The 16,730-nt window shown below is 40.0% G+C and overlaps 2 protein-coding genes and 1 non-coding gene across 7 annotated transcripts in view; 1 reads left to right on the top strand and 2 right to left on the bottom strand.

Moving 5' to 3' along the window:
* Positions 1-3,273: 3,273 nt before the first annotated feature.
* RRAGA (Ras related GTP binding A) lies at positions 3,274-4,899 on the top strand. The gene has a single exon (XM_072841491.1). It carries the CDS (start codon positions 3,502-3,504, stop codon positions 4,441-4,443), a length of 942 nt encoding a protein of 313 aa, XP_072697592.1. The 5' UTR covers positions 3,274-3,501; the 3' UTR covers positions 4,444-4,899.
* A 1,708-nt stretch (positions 4,900-6,607) lies between these two features.
* Positions 6,608-16,730, bottom strand: part of HAUS6 (HAUS augmin like complex subunit 6) — a 45,050-nt gene continuing 34,927 nt past the window's right edge. For 4 of the 5 annotated variants that reach the window (XM_072841482.1, XM_072841487.1, XM_072841485.1 and 1 more), the window contains exons 13-17: positions 16,024-16,090; positions 15,580-15,762; positions 13,424-13,559; positions 11,277-12,317; positions 6,608-9,985 (exon numbers count right to left, since the gene is read on the bottom strand). In XM_072841482.1, the coding sequence (XP_072697583.1) occupies positions 9,924-9,985; positions 11,277-12,317; positions 13,424-13,559; positions 15,580-15,762; positions 16,024-16,090 (1,489 nt within the window). In that variant the 3' untranslated portion in view covers positions 6,608-9,923. The remainder of the gene's footprint in view (positions 9,986-11,276; positions 12,318-13,423; positions 13,560-15,579; positions 15,763-16,023; positions 16,091-16,730) is intronic. The other variant, XM_072841483.1, reaches the window with a different exon arrangement.
* Positions 16,181-16,311, bottom strand: LOC140642053 (small Cajal body-specific RNA 8). Its single transcript, XR_012038632.1, has one exon.

Here is a 16,730-nt window from a genome sequence, read left to right on the forward strand (position 1 = left end):
TTCAATGATCCCACTTCCGGGTATATATATATTCAAAGGAAATGAAAACACTATCTGGAAAAGATAATCTGTCCTCCTCCCACCCCACCCACACCCAGTTCATTGCAGGATTGTTTACAGTAGCCAAGAGAGGGAAACAACCTAAGTCTCCATCAATGGATACATGAAGAAAGAAAATATGATATATATTTTTATATTATGATTATAGAATATATATTATTCACCCATTTAAAAAGGAAGGAAATCCTGCCATTTGCAACAACATGAATGGATCTTGAAGGCATGCCAAGTGAACTAAGTCAAGGACAAATACTGTATGATCTCCTTTGTATGTGGAATCTAAAAAACCAAACAGAGATACAGAGAATAGATGGATGGTTGCCAGGGATTGGGAAATGGGTGAAGGTAGTCACAAGGTACAAACTTTGAATCATAAGATAAATTCTGGGGATGTAATGTACAACATGGTGCCAATAGTTAGCGGTACGGTACTATATGTTTGAAATTTACCAAGAGTATAGATCTTAATAGTTCTCATGGCCAAAGGGGAAAAAAAGTTGTAACTACCTGAGGTGATGGATGTTAACTAAACTTATTGTGGTAATCATTTGGCAATATACACATATATCAAATATATCAAATTTTTAGGTGTCATACACCTAAAACTAATACAGTGTTACATATCAGTAAAATGGGGAAAAAACATCACTACAACCAACATAAATACTAGAAGAATTTAAATAAAATGAATGCTAAAAATAAAGAGTGTTCAACTTCCCTAAGGCATGGCAGGAATATCTACTATTGATATATTTTAGCTAAAATCTATGTTAATTAACTACTTGTTGAATAATGTTAGAGAACATGCTTGGTGGCTCATAAAACTGCAAGTGTGTGGGGATGCCTGGGTGGCTCACTGGTTGAGCGTCTGCCTTCAGCTCAGGGCATGATCCTGGGGTCCTGGGATCGAGTCCTGCGTCAGGCTCCCCACAGGGAACCTACTTTTTCCTCTTTGTCTCTGCCTCTCTCTGTGTGTTTCTCATGAATAAAATCAAATAAACTGAAAGTGTGTTAAGTTTTAAACACAAAATTAGGGGCATCTGGCTGGGTCTGCCTTCAGCTCAGGGCGGGATCCTGGTGTTTTGGGATTGAGTCCTGCATCTGGCTCCTCATGGGGAGCCTGCTTCTCCCTCTGCCTATGCCTCTGCCTCTCTGTGTCTCTCATGAATACATAAATAAAATCTTTTTTTTTTTAAGTTTTAAACATAAAATTAAAATAAAATTTTACCATTAAAAGAAAGAGAGGCATCTGGGTGGCTCAGTCTGTTAAGCGGTCTGCCCTTGGCTTAGGTCAGGATCACAGGGTCCTGGGATCCAGGGAGCCTGCTTCTCCCTCTCCTCCCTGCTCCTGCTCTCTCTCTCTCTCTCTCAAATAAATTTTTAAAAAAATTTTTTAAGAAATGTTGATTTATATATACAGTAGAGTATTTTCTTGCCTTTTAAAAGGAGATTGTGTCATTTCCAACAACATGAATGAACCCGGATGACATTATGCTGAGTGAATAAGCTAGACAAAGAAAGAAAAAAGCTTGCAGGATCTCATTTATGTGGAATCTTTAAAAGTCAAATCCATAGTAGCAGAGAACAGAATGGGGGTTCCCAGGCACAAGGAGGTAGAGGTCATGGGGAGATGTTGATCAGAGGGTATAAAGTTGCAGTTATGCAGGATAAGTGTAGAGAGCTAGCCTACCACAGGATGAGTGTAGTCAATACTGTATATCGAATACAGAAAATCTGCTGGGAGTGGATTTCAGGTGCTCTCACCACACAGAGAAGTAACTATGAGGTTAGTCTGCAGTAATCATTTCACTGTGTGTTATCAAATCACGTTGTACACCTTAAATATATATAATTTATATTTTTTAAAAAGACAAATTGCATTGCATTGTTTAATAGATGTGTAACTTGGTAAAATTACTTAATCCCTCTAAGCTTTGATTTATTCACTTGAAAATAAGATTATTTATTCATAAGGTCATTTATTTATTCATGGAGTTATCATGAGGATGGATCTCCAGCACAGCTCCATACCAGTTTCCTCGAGCTTTGGGATTCCAACAATAAATTCCAAAGCCTGAGAAAAGGAAAAGGAGCTTGCTTCCAAATGGAGAAAGCACGGGGGGGGGGGGGGGGGGGCGGGGGGGAAAAGGGGGGGCGGTGTCAGTGCATCCCCCAGTAGGGGTTTACTACCATCTCACTGTGTAGCACGGGGCAGTCACTTAACTTCCCCAAGTCTCACTTCCTCATCTGCAGTGCTCTGTGTGCTGTGCTTGCGCGCAGCACACCTGGGAATCTGGGGAGGCCTCACGGGCTGCGGAGCCTGGCCTTCCTCCACTTCACCTGCCTGCAGCCCGGCCTAGACCCACCTAAGTGCACTGCACTCTGAAAGCGACCCGGGCTGGGCTGTCCTGGGCTGGGTTGCCCCGGGCTGTCCCGTCCTGTCCTGTCCCGTCCCGTCCTGTCCCGGGCTGTCCCGTCCCGTCCCGTCCCGGACTGTCCCGTCCCGTCCCGTCCTGTCCCGTCCTGTCCTGTCCCGTCCGTCCCGTCCTGTCCTGTCCCGGGCTGTCCCCTCCCGTCCCGTCCTGTCCCGGGCTGTCCCGTCCCGTCCCGTCCTGCCCGGGCTGTCCTGTCCCGTCCTGTCCTGTCCTGGGCTGGGCTGTCCCGTCCCATCCTGTCCCGTCCCGTCCTGTCCCGGACTGTCCCATCCTGTCCCGGGCTGTGCCGTCCCGTCCTGTCCCGGACTGTCCCATCCTGTCCCGTCCTGTCCTGGGCTGGGCTGTCCCGTCCCGTCCTGTTCCGTCCCGTCCTGTCCCGTCCTGTCCCGTCCGTCCCGTCCCGTCCTGTCCCGTCCCGTCCCGTCCCGTCCCGTCCTGTCCCGGGCTGTCCTGTCCGGGGCCGTCCCGGGCCGGGCTGGGGCGGGAGCCGGATCTGGCCACGAGATGGCAGCATTCTCGTAACCGAGCGAGCGCGCGCGTGCACCTAGCAACGGCACCCCCGGCGCGAAGAGGGCAACGGGCCGCCCGGTGCGGGTCCCCCTCCGCTCCATCCCTCGGGCGCCCCCGCCCCGCCCCGGGCGCCCCGAAGCGGCAGCTCCTCAGGGCCCGCGCGGCCGAGGGCCGAGGGCCGAGGGCCGAGGGCCGGGCCCCGCCGCTCTCGCGAGACCGCCGCCGGAAGTGGGTGGTAGCCGGGACGCCGCGGCCGCGCTCCCCGGAAGGCGAGCTGTTCCCCGGAGCCTCGCAGCCGCCTCGCCCAGGGCGCTCGCCTCCGAGGGAGAGCTCCCGCCGCCGCGCCCTCTCCGGCCCAGCCCTCCCGCCGTCGGCTGCCGGCACCGCACGGCTGCACGGCCGGGCCTGCGGAGCCCCTGCGCCCCGACCCCGCCCTCCGTCCGCGCCGCAGGTAGGCCGCGCCCTGAGGCCCATTCCGCGGCGGCCCCGGCGGGTGATGCCCAACACGGCCATGAAGAAGAAGGTGCTGCTGATGGGGAAGAGCGGGTCGGGGAAGACCAGCATGCGGTCCATTATCTTTGCGAACTATATCGCTCGCGACACCCGGCGCCTGGGGGCCACCATCGATGTGGAGCACTCCCACGTCCGATTCCTGGGCAACCTGGTGCTCAACCTGTGGGACTGCGGCGGTCAGGACACCTTCATGGAGAACTACTTCACCAGCCAGCGAGACAACATCTTCCGTAACGTGGAGGTGCTGATCTACGTGTTTGACGTGGAGAGCCGCGAACTGGAAAAGGACATGCATTATTACCAGTCGTGTCTGGAGGCCATCCTCCAGAACTCTCCGGATGCCAAAATCTTCTGCCTGGTGCACAAAATGGATCTGGTTCAGGAGGATCAGCGTGACCTGATTTTTAAAGAGCGAGAGGAAGACCTGCGGCGTCTGTCTCGCCCCCTGGAATGCGCTTGTTTTCGAACCTCCATCTGGGACGAAACGCTCTACAAAGCCTGGTCCAGTATTGTCTACCAGCTCATTCCCAATGTGCAGCAGCTGGAGATGAACCTCAGGAATTTTGCCCAAATTATTGAGGCCGACGAAGTCCTGCTGTTCGAGAGGGCTACGTTCTTGGTCATTTCCCATTACCAGTGCAAGGAGCAGCGTGATGTCCACCGGTTCGAGAAGATCAGCAACATCATTAAGCAGTTCAAGCTGAGCTGCAGTAAATTAGCCGCTTCTTTCCAGAGCATGGAAGTTCGAAATTCTAACTTCGCGGCCTTCATCGACATCTTCACCTCAAACACGTACGTGATGGTGGTTATGTCTGACCCGTCGATCCCTTCCGCAGCTACTCTGATCAACATTCGCAATGCCAGGAAACACTTTGAGAAGCTGGAGAGAGTGGATGGCCCCAAGCACAGCCTCCTGATGCGTTGAATATTGCCAAATACTCTTTCTGAAGATGCTCAATTGCCTTCCCCACCCCCGCGTTTGTTTGTTTTTTTTTTTTTCAATAATGTCGTGTGCTTAAAAGTGAGCTTTGAAATGTGTGCTGCTTACTACCTTCCATCTTTCTTCCCTACTCCCCCCTCCCCCGACTTTAAACCTATTTACTCAGTTATCCAGTAGAGCTTCAGGATGGCCTTTCTGAAAAGTTGGTATGGTGTAACACTAAAGTAGGTGGTGTGTGTGTGTGTGTATGTGTGTGTGTGTGTGTTCTGATGACCTGGTTATAATAGATATACACATTAAAGCCTTTACAGTCTCTTCCTGTATTCCTTACAAGATTGCAAAGATGGAATGTTACTATTTTATCAGCAAGGTATTAAAATGCATTTATAAATCCTTCTTGGCTTCAATCATGAATAAACATTTGCTGTTAGCAATTTAAAATATGGTCTTATTTGAAATGATTTGAAGGTGGTTAATACCTAAAGACTCTGCCCACAAGTATTGCTTAGCTGATAAATTTCAGTTTTGTGATCTAGCCCCCATCACCTTATGGATAGTTCACAGCAGCTGTAAGCAGAGCGATTAAGAGTAAGGGCTCTGAGGCTAGACGAGCTGAGTTATTCTTCCTTCATTTGCTAGCTCTGTGAACTGAGCAAGGTACTTCATTTCATGGTTTCCTCATTCATGAAATGTAGTAAGAGTAGCTCTACCTACAGTTTTTTTTTTTAATTAAAAAATGGAAAGCATTTAGAATGGTGCCTGACACATTCTCAGTACTATATATCAGCTATCAATACCACTACCTGAGCCATTCGCCACCCTCTACCCACCCACCCCCACCCCAACTCCCACCACCACCTCTGCAAGTGCTTACTCCCAAATTACTAGACTGAAACCTGTTGAACCCTCACTAAATGCCAGGTACTCTTAAATGCTTCATGTGTATTTTCTTATTTAATTCACACAACCTGAAGTAGATTACTTTTATTTTTTAATAGGTAAGAAAACCTTATTAAGGTCCTACAGCTAAACCTAAGCAGTAGAATTACAGACCTACCCCTCTCCTAACCTTACTCCCTTCTCCCTACTACTTCTAACATTGACAGGAAATTTAATCATAAAAACCTTAGCTGGAGATCCCTGGGTGGCGCAGCGGTTTAGCACCTGCCTTTGGCCCAGGGCGCGATCCTGGAGACCCGGGATCGAGTCCCACGTCGGGCTCCTGGTGCATGGAGCCTGCTTCTCCCTCTGCCTGTGTCTCTCCCTCTCTCTCTCTCTCTGTGACTATCATAAATAAATTTTAAAAAAATAAATAAAAATTAAAAAAAATAAAAACCTTAGCTTTTCAGGTGTATAATCCTTCACATAATTCCCCTTTGTATACAGACATTAAATATAACAGAGCTTAAGCATTTCCAAGGCTTTTATAGCAGCAGCTATGGATTGACAAAGTCCTTACCCCTGAAGAGCAAGAAGCTATTCACATGTAAGTTATTAACTTCTCCTAAACACGGCCTTTGGCAGTAAATTAAAGGCTCCAGATAAAAAAAAAAAAAAAAAAAAAAAAAAAAAAAACGACTCTTAAGGATAGATTTCCTTTTTAAAATCACTTTAAAATACCATATTTAGTAAACCTAATTAAAACAACAGTAACAAAATACATTTACCTGAATCACTTAACCTCTCAAATTTCTTTTGTTGATCAAGTTACTGGTAGACCTTTATATGTGATCATTTTACAAATTACAAGGCATGGTTCTTTATGATACTATATAGGAAATTCCAAAGCCAGGTGGTATAATATTGATGTTTATTCAAGACTATGGTGAATAGAACATATTTACAAATAGTCCCATAAAGGACTCACAAATATTTTAAAGTTGGCATGTGGACTTGACTTGCACAGTGTGTGAGGAGAAAGAGCAACTGTGTATCTGCAACATAAAGAGAATTTTACCTTTGCAAGTATTTCTACATTAAGGAAAATGTCCTTAAAACATTTTAATTTAGTATTCCAAGAGTAGGAAAAAAATAAGGTTTCCTTTATAAAGGTCTCAAGAATTCCTGTTTTTTTCCCTTAGAGAAAATGGATTTCATAGATCATGGTTTCAAAATGCTGTATTTTTTTCAATTAAATTCCCCCAAAATGTTTTTTTAGCCTCAAATACTCTTTATTCCACTTGATAACATTTTTCATGTTAAACATTCCATGCTTGTCCTCTTTAAACACATAAAACAATTAGGACAAAAAATTAGGACATTTTGTCATTCAAGTTGACACAGAAGTCAGTTTACACACCTTTATCTAACAAATAGTGAATAAAACAAGGTACATTCTGTATAATCTGCTATGAATGTAATGAGAAAAATATATTTACAGCAATGAAGGAGCACTCTTTACCATTATTTTAATCCCATCACATAGGAGTCAAAGAAAACAATTCCAATACTTAAGTATTTGCTAAAGATGATCCATGACCTTTGAGAATATGTTGGGTAGATACACACCTCCCACATCTACATAGGCACATATATCCATATGTATATCAGTATGACTGCAAAGATTACATACAATCAAGAAAAAATATGGTAAAAGCATTAAGTGAAAAAAATACTAAATGAATAAAAGATAAACTACAGATCTTAGAGAAGGGGTAAGTCCATGGGTTTGGAAGGGATAGATTAGGTTGGAGCCCTCCGCGGCGAGGAGCGAGCCAAGGGCCTAGGAAAGTGCCGGGGCCCCACTGCGCACCTCGCCTCTTCGGATCCAACCCCCTCCCGGGGGCTGAGGTGGCCCACCCCAGGGGCCAGCCATCCCGGTCCTGGAGGCGCCCGCCCGTCTGCAGGAAGAACAGGGATGCTTTCCCTCAAGACGGCTGGCGGACCTTCCCAAGGAAGGACGGACTGCCCACACCTGCGGCGCACAATTAAATTTTATTTTTGCTGATTTTGAATGAAAAAAAAAGGAGAAAGTAACATTAGGTCTGAGCCCTAAAGAGCTATAATTGTGAATTACGATTTCTAAGGAGCCACGCTCACCAAAGCAGTTGAGTTTTAAAAAGGTGGCAGGGGACAATAGTATAAGGAGAAATAGAGGACTCCACGTAGGGGACGATGTATGTCTTTAAATTTTAACTCTGTTCTAGAATTAGCAATAAACCATTACTGGAATTTTTTAAACTAAGTGATCAAAACAGTCCCTTAGAGTCAAAAGGTAACTATGCAGGCAATACTGGAGAGGGAAGAGCCAGAAGGCAGTTAAGTCATAATCATGATGGTTTGGGAGAAAATGATAGATAGGAGATATTTTTGTTTATACCACTGGCATATAAAGGACAGGAAAGAATGCCAAAACTCCCAACCTATCACAGGTACAACTCACTTAACAATGTGGTTTTTGTAAATCTATACTGTCCATAGACATTTTGATCTTTTGATTCTCAGTAATTAAGGGCTTCCCACCCTTAATGGTGAACTTGCACTTCCTTTTCAATTAACCTCTAAAGCAGTACATATGTAATAATATACTTGCTTCTTTAAGGTACCCCAGAGCTAAATGTGACTGTATTCCCTAGCAGTGTTTCTAAATATCTTAAGTGAGCCTAAGAATTATCAGGGAAACATATTTAAAATATAGATTTTTTAATCCCCATTTTAGACCTACAGAATCTACAGTTTTTAGGATATATCTCCAATGATTCCTTGAGTCCCTCACATTTAAGCTCCCTCCCTAGCTTCAGTATCATTGTCTGAAGAATAGATATAATAATCACTATCTTAAAAGTTAGGACAATTAAATGAAACAATATGTATTAATTTCTAGGAATGGCCCCAACACGTTGTAGATGCTAATAACCCTACCTCCTCCCTAATACATTAAATTTGGATTTACAGGTTTAGTGGGTTTTCTTATGGTACAGTACAGGATAGTTTCTACAGGAGATAGATCTACAGTTCGTGATTTGTTGTATTAACTAATAAACGAACATAGCCCCCTAGGAGAAACTGTTCGTCCTCTTTGTTTTCCACTGCAAATAAGGTAGTTAGTGTATGTGCTCTTCTTGTTTTTTTCTCACAAGAAGACTGGCCTTCAAATTGGGATCAGACAACTTAAAAAGCCCAAAAGGAGTGAAGAAAGATCAAGCCCATCCACCTCCAGAACCCTTCCCTTCAACTTTTCTCCTCTCTTTACCAGTTTCTTGACAAACAGACAAGGTTTTGGTGGTAAAAACTGGGACTAGACAGAGGGGTACCATAGGTGCTACCACCATTCCAGTCCATGCTCATTGCTCCTGGTTCACACAGAGCAATGGCATACACTGGGATGGTAGAGACAAGCTCTCTTCGAGGATCATGAGAGTGAGGCCTCACATCTGACTTCCACATAGTCCAGAAGGTCAACAGGGGGCCAATTCCTGTGGCCATATCCTTTATCCTAGCCTATTAGTAACTTCGAGAAGGTCTTGTGATATAGTAAAGAAGGAAAATAGGATTGAATCCTAGCTTCACCACTGACATAACTGTGACACTGAACAAGTACCCTGAATTCAGTTTTCTCCAACTTACTTTGAGGCTATTCATAGTGGCATACTGATGTTTTTTGAGAAGGAAAGTAAAACAATCAAAATTCACTGCTTTTCCTAACCCCCCCCCTTAAACCAACAAGAGACTAATAAATTTTTACTTTTTTTTCGTTAAAATATAAAACTAGGGTTAAATTCTCAAAGTCTAAATTAGACTAAATATAAACCTGTACAACCCATTGAATGGATTTATAGTTTGACAGTGTTCCTTTTAAAAGTATCTAGACATCTTCCATTTTTTTCCTTTCTTCTAAATTCATTCTGCGCCAGTCCTTCACCTATCATCACATACATATTCAATTACACATTTTCCAGGACTAACTTAATACTTAAATAATAATTAAGCCTGCATAGAGCTTTCCTAAACTTAAACTTACTCACCCTGACTACACATCCCAAGGTACTACTCTCCTCACTTTTTTTGGTTAGTACTATAATGTTTCATAAAGAAACAATAAGTTACATTATTTCCCTAAAATGAAAGATCAGTATTCAATGGTTATTATGTTAACCAATTAATAAAAGTACATCAAAAACCACTTATATTTATGTTAACTGAAATTATAATGTAATAAATTAAACTAATACTTTGCTATTTACTTAATGCTTACAAATTATTCAAGGAATCAAAATGTCTTCACAAAACCTAATGTCTGCTTCCCAAATACTTCACATTTTAACCTCAGATCCATACAAAAAAAAATCCAAACATACTCTCTACGTAAAAACTAATGTTTGCTAAAAGGCATTATTTAGGATATTTTAGACCTTGAAAAAAAGTTTTACTTTCAACATTTATTTAAATTATAAGTCTGTTTTTATCCTGTGACACTGCTTGAAATTTAAGTACATCATAGTCATTAAATTATCTGGGTTTCTGCTTCATCTTTTCAAGTCCGACTGAAATTCATTTGCATCAAGGGTCTTATTCAAGATTTCTTCTTCTGCAAGGGTGATTTTAAAAAAGAGAAAAAGATAATCAAACATTACAAAGAAAAAATTAAATAGGACAGATTCCAAATAGTAGCAAATTTCAGTCTTCTTAAAAATGTTCACATGCAATTATATATTTATAAGAAAAATACCTGTAATAAAACTATAATAAAAATTACCATTATTCTCACTGAGGTATCTTTTCTCCAAAGAATATACCCCTCTTAGAATACTTTTCAACATACCAGTGTTTAATTATCATGGGCAAACCAGAGTGATATATAATTAATTTTATCACCAGATCTTTATTTGCTCTAACATGCATTAACAGCAGGGGTTTTTTTTTCATCTCTATGATGAAAATTTTCAACATAGAAAAGTAAAGAGAATTATCATTAACCCAATGTATCCATTATCCAGCTATAATAATTATTAATGCTGTTCTGTGAACTGGGTCCCCCTGTAAGATATTGTGAAGTTCCAACCCCAGTACCTCAGAATATGGCCTTATTTGGAAAGAGGGTCACTAAAGATATAATCCGTTAAGATGAGGTCATTCTGAACTAGGGTGGGCACTTAATCCTGTATGACTGGTGGCTTTATAAAGAAACCATATAGACACACAAGAGGAGAAAGCCACATGAAGATGGAGACAAATCAGAGCTGTGCTACAAGCAAAGGAACACCTAGGGCTACTAGAAACTGGGAAAGGCAAAAAAGATCTTCCTCTGGTGGCTTCAGAGGGACCACAGTCCTGCCAAAACCTTGATTCTAGATTCTAGCCTTCAGAACTTGCCTCCAGGGACAACAAATTTCTGTTGTGTTAAGCTACCTGGTTTGTGATACTTTGTATGGCAGCCCCAGGAAACTAATACACTAACCTATCTTGTTTTGTCACCCAACATGCTCAAATTTATTTCAAAAAAAAATTACAAATATTATCACAAGAATGATATTTAACATGCATAGTGTTACTCAACCCATTTTTAGAACCATCTTCCACTAGCCAAGATTTTGATGAGGTTTACTTTTGATAGTCTGTATTTATAAAAACAGTAGGTTTCAGGGGTTTGGTTGTTTTCTACCCATCCCACACTAACTGTAAACTATATAGCCATCATCACTTGAGATTCTAAAAGTACCCACATAAGTGATAGGTTCACTCTTCTCATCTTAGTCAAGGAAGAGCACATTTTGTCACATTAACAATAAAAACCATGTAGCATTTAAGCATACTACTGTTAAAAGAGGCTAAGAGAAAAATTCAATAGGTCAATACACACAGGTCTGATTCAATCTTACCTTTTAAATTAGGTAGAAGTTCTCCAAGACTACATGGTATTATAGTTTTCAATCTTTGTTCCACTGGAGAAAACTTAATTAGTGGTGAAAGAGACCGTTTTCTTTCACCAAGGGACATGCATAAAGATGGTTTTGTATAGTCAACATGCATATCATGACTGTCTAAAAAGTCAAGCATATCATCTGTTTGCATGTTTGTGGGAGTAGGACTCAATTCTGGTTTGTGTCTTCCAAGTGTTTCAGGATTGGAAAGGCCACTTTCTTCCCTTTTCTTGGAGAGAGATTTTTTCAGAGCTTCATATCTACGGCAAATAGCCTGTAAATTACAGTCTGATCCTGGAGTAGCTGGTCTTTCTCCCACATCTTCTGGAAAAATGCTACTGTGCAAAGGACTACTTGGTTCCAGTTTAAAATTGGCCTCTGTACTACTGGAGCTATTAAGACTTAGGTTACCAACTTCTTCTGGAAGAGTTTCATGTAATATGCCAAAATCAATATCCTTTAAACTCCTGGAACTAATTCCACTTGATACTTGAAAAGAGTCCCATAACATACTTTTATGCATGAAAGGTTCCTTATAAGAAGCTTGCAAGTGGTCAAGGGAAGTCTCCTCCTCACTGCTACCCATCACAACTCTCCTATTACCTGTAGCAGGGGAGAATGTCTCTATTCGGCTAGTTTCTAAAAGCTTGTTCTGTAACGCTGCACCCTCCAAATCTTGCTTGCACATTACTTTCTTACTTAACAAATCTGACTGATTTTGTATTGATGGTCCACCTGTATGACTGGTCACTGTATGTTTCTGAGGCACACACTTGAGGCAATCTGAAACAACTTTCTCTTCCGGCAAATGGGAATGGCTAGAATTCGATACAGTGCTTGCTGAGAGAAAGCTGGTTTTGCTAAATTCTCTTGGATTATGCAACACAGGTAAGGATTCTGGCAATACTTCTCTATGTTGAGTATCCATCTGAATTGATTCTGTACTTCTGTTATCTTCCAATTCAACAGCTTTTCTCCATGAACTCCTAATTTCACTTACTGATTAAATAAAGGGGAGGAAAACACAATTTACTAATATTCCCAAACAGAGCATGCAATTAAAAGTTTAATTTCAAGTGCTCAACATAAAGCTACTGACTCAATACATGTTCCACAGATATGTCCCCTGGATGACAAGACTCTACAACAAACCAAAAGACCAACATCAAAGAACTCCTTCTCCAACTGATCACAAATAACAAAAGCTGTCCCTGAAATGTGCATATACTTTCACACAATACATACAAATTACATGAACAAGAAAAGATGTTTTCTTATTCATCTAAGCCAGAGTTCAGCAAACTTTTTCTCTAAAGAGCAGATGGTAATATTTTAGGTTTTGCAGGCCACTAGTCTGTGGCAACTACTCAACTCTGCCATTGGAACATGAAAGCAATCATAAACAATATACTGACAAATCAGCAAGGCTATGTTCAATACAACTTTATTTACAAAAACACACAGGGCAAGGTAGATTTGGTTCATAGCCTGTTGTCTGCTGACCACTGATCTAGTCTGTGGCTAGGTTCAACCTGAATTTAATCAATTTAACTTCAAATACGTTGTTTCTAGCAGCAAAATGGAAATTATATTTAATTAAACCAGGATGATGTGCCACATGGACAATTTCAGAATTTTGCCAACACAGATTAAAGGTTGTAAGAAAAAAGTACTGGGCAGTCTAGCTAGCTTGGGAGGGGTAGAAAAGATTTCTATACACACAATTTTTGGCTAATGTTGCTGGCTGCTGACTGTAAGGACACAGACTATATACTCTATAAATGTTGATCACAGGTCAGATGTGGAGGCAGAGGGGGTCTTAAAAGTGCTCAACTCAAGTATTTTCTAAGAAAGAGCCAAGTAAAACAACAACAAAATTGCAGAGTATCAGGGCAAAATAATACTGCTTAAACACTGCAATAGCTATGAGAACACCCACAATTAATACTTCAGTAAAAGTCCCTTACATCAAAACAAAACATTGCCACTAAAGTGAAAGATGGAGAAAAAGAATTTTAAACTGAGTTTCCAGAAGATATGTCAGGCCACAGATCTAACAGTAGTAATGTCTAAGAAAAAATAAGTGATAGAAATCATTAACTTACTCAAGTTTTCTGGCGTTCGGGGAATTTGTTTCCTTGTTAAGAATGGGTTAGAAACTAGAGAATCAAATATTTCCTCTAATTTTACTTCTTTTCCATTAGAGGGCTGTGGTGAATCCGATAAAACTGCCCTTGCAACCTAAAATAGAAAAGGTAAGCAAAAATTACCATCCTCCTTGGTAGAATGCAACAAAAGCCCTGATAAGAACAAATCAGCACCTGATGGTCAGCAGTCCCTACCACAGCAAATGGCACAAAAAGCCGCTCAAAAACACAGCTCCCAGTCACTCCATATAGTCTATCTAGGCACAATTTTCTGAAGGAAAATTAAACACAAAACTGTTTCCTCCCTTCTTATCTTAACTGGATATCCCATTATAGAGGAAAGGTAAAAATCTTAATACTTGAGAAGATTCAGAGGTAGTCCTGATGACACAGTGACATAAGCTACTATACGCCACATCTGTGAACTTGATAATTCTATATCTGCTAAAATAACTACTTTTAAAGCAGATTCCTCTTAAATATAACCTATTTGCACAGTAACCTCTATTAACAAATGAAATACACTCTGACAACATTATATCTTTGCCAGAAACCTCATTATCAGACAAAAATTAGTAAACAAGGCATAGGAATACATTCTAAAATAGATAAAGTATACAATATCAAAAAAACAACTTCATTAATTAAATTTCAATAAAACTGAAAGACAAAAAACATACACATTTAAAAAACTGCCCCCCCAAAAAAAACTGCCCCAAGAGCACTAAAAAAACCTTCCTACAACCATAATCAAATGACCCCCCACTTACCCTCCCCTATGAAAATAGGATTTCTTATAATTCAAACACTAAATATTTCTTGTCACAGACACTATTAAAGAAAATTAATTTCACTTCACTTTCAGAGCTATATGAGATTTTATGACTCTCTTCTTCTAATCCATCCAATTTTACTGCTAATATAAATTCTTCTAATTGAAAATGTCTCTCTTTTCACATCAGGAAAGAAAACAGAATGACTGACCATCTCTTACGTGGATTCCATCAACCAATAAAGAGAAATAATATAAACCTGAGAGATTTTAAAGTATTTATAGACCAAGAAAAGGGTCCAACCTCCTCATGTTAACAAACAAGAAAATGACTGATATCCAGCCCTCATATTTGGACATTTTTCACTTACTTTGATCAAGATTGAAATAAAGGAGGGAACTCCAATACCTGAATCAGTATGTACTAAACCAAATTTTTCTTTCAGTCTCTCAAGAATATGAAGTAGCTGATTTATTTTCAGGCTCCTTACCCAAATTCAAACAATGCTAAGGGATGTTATGGGAGACTAATAAAAATAACATTAGAGAATGGCTTGAGTATTTGTATACACTTCTGCAGTAAATAGTACAATTTGACTATCGAGCAATAGTAGCATTATGTAGTTACTTGCCAGTGTAAAGTCTCTTGTCAGGAAAACCAAAATCACGAACAATGATGCATTTAATGGCTTTTTAAATATTTAGAAAGGAGGACAAACACTATGCTTAGTGATAATATATTACATAGTCTTTGTCCTTAATATTCAAAAAAAGAGGAAGTTTGGCTAAGTAACAAACATTATTATTTTTTTAAAAGCAGATTATTTGGGGATCCCTGGGTGGCTCAGCAATTTGGCACCTGCCTTCGGCCCAGGGCGTGGTCCTGGAGTCCCAGGATCGAGTCCTGCATTGGGCTCCCTGCATGGAGCCTACTTCTCCCTCTGCCTGTGTCTCTGCCTCTCTCTCTCTCTCTCTCTTTCATGAATAAATAAATAAAATCTTAAAAAAAAAAAAAAGATTATTTTAATAGAACATAATCATTGGGTGTATTTATCTAACAATTTATATAATCGTTAATTCCAAAAATATCATACTAGTATTATTTTTATACTTTTGGATATTTATAGAATCAGACATCGGTTCTAAATCATGATCTATATTAAATCTATTTCTACTTTCTGGGAAGTCCAGTTTTGCTTTAACCATGATTTTCATTTTCTGTGCTCTCCTTTCCCAAATTAACCCCAGTTAATCAATAATTAACTGTAACTTCACTTACAATCCCAATGCCAATGAGAAAATAAAAGATATTTCAGTGTATGTATTACAATATTTTTCTAACCTCTTCTACCAAATGATCCTGCTCTTTTTGAAATGGATCCCTATTTTTAGGTGGCAGAGACCCTCCAAATGTAGTATTCTCTGTACTTGCAGTATCTGACGATGTAGAATTTTTCATTTCAAATTTTGGTGTCTTGTTAGAAAGTGTTTCATTTCCTTTTCTAGGAGTTCTTATCTTCATGTCCTGAAGAAGACAAACATGTAATGTTAAAACTAATGATTGCATTGCAGCTGATCTTCATTAGAGGTTCTTGAGTTATCACAAACCTATAAAAAGCTAACATTATTATGAAATTCTATGTTCACTGGAACAATTAAATAATTCCAATATTTCTGTTTAGAAGCAATAGGAAATATGTAAATACAAATTAATTAGGATATCAGCAAAAATAACAGTTTAACATAAGTTAATGTGATCAAGATTAAAAATGGTTTTAAAATATACCTTTTCAAGTAATCTAACGCTGTTTCTATCTGACGATGAAACTGGCTGTGACAGGAAAGAAGCATTTCTAAAAGGAAAAAAATCACAAATCCGAGTTACATACAGTAAAGAATTCTATTCACTTGCTATATCTGAATAACAAAAAACAAAAAAAAAAACCTGTCTGCCCCGTATCTGTCCGTTACGATTTCCCTCAATTCGTCCCGGTCATCAAAAGGCAGTTTATTCTAGGGAGGTATGGTGACAATCAGAGCAGTACTTCAGCTCCATTTGTGTATCAGCCTCCCGAACAGTAAATATTTTCTTGACCACTATATATTTTAAGACAACTTTTTTTACAAAGTTGAATGACTTGATGAACTTGAGTACATAGTAAACACAAATTCAATTAACTAAAATTTTATCATCCTTAGGCTTTTCAGATCACAGAATTTAACTGTAACAGAGACTTTAAGATTTTGATCTTTCATGTTCAAAATCAATTTCTCTTATTCTGAATCTTGCACAATAGCACATATGTTAGTTAAAAGTCATAAGGTTGTTTAGTTTAAGTCTGCTGCATTCTACACATAGCATTCATTACTCTTTTAGATTCTCTGTCTCCTGTGGATAAACATAAAAACCTTACACATCAATTACAAAGCAAGTGGTTAAATTTTTAAAGCCCTCAAAGTGATGAAACTTCAGCTTCATCTTGAAAGAGCTTT

The sequence above is a fragment of the Canis lupus genome, chromosome 10 (assembly GCF_048164855.1).
Source record: "Canis lupus baileyi chromosome 10, mCanLup2.hap1, whole genome shotgun sequence".
Taxonomy (NCBI): Eukaryota; Metazoa; Chordata; class Mammalia; order Carnivora; family Canidae; genus Canis; species Canis lupus.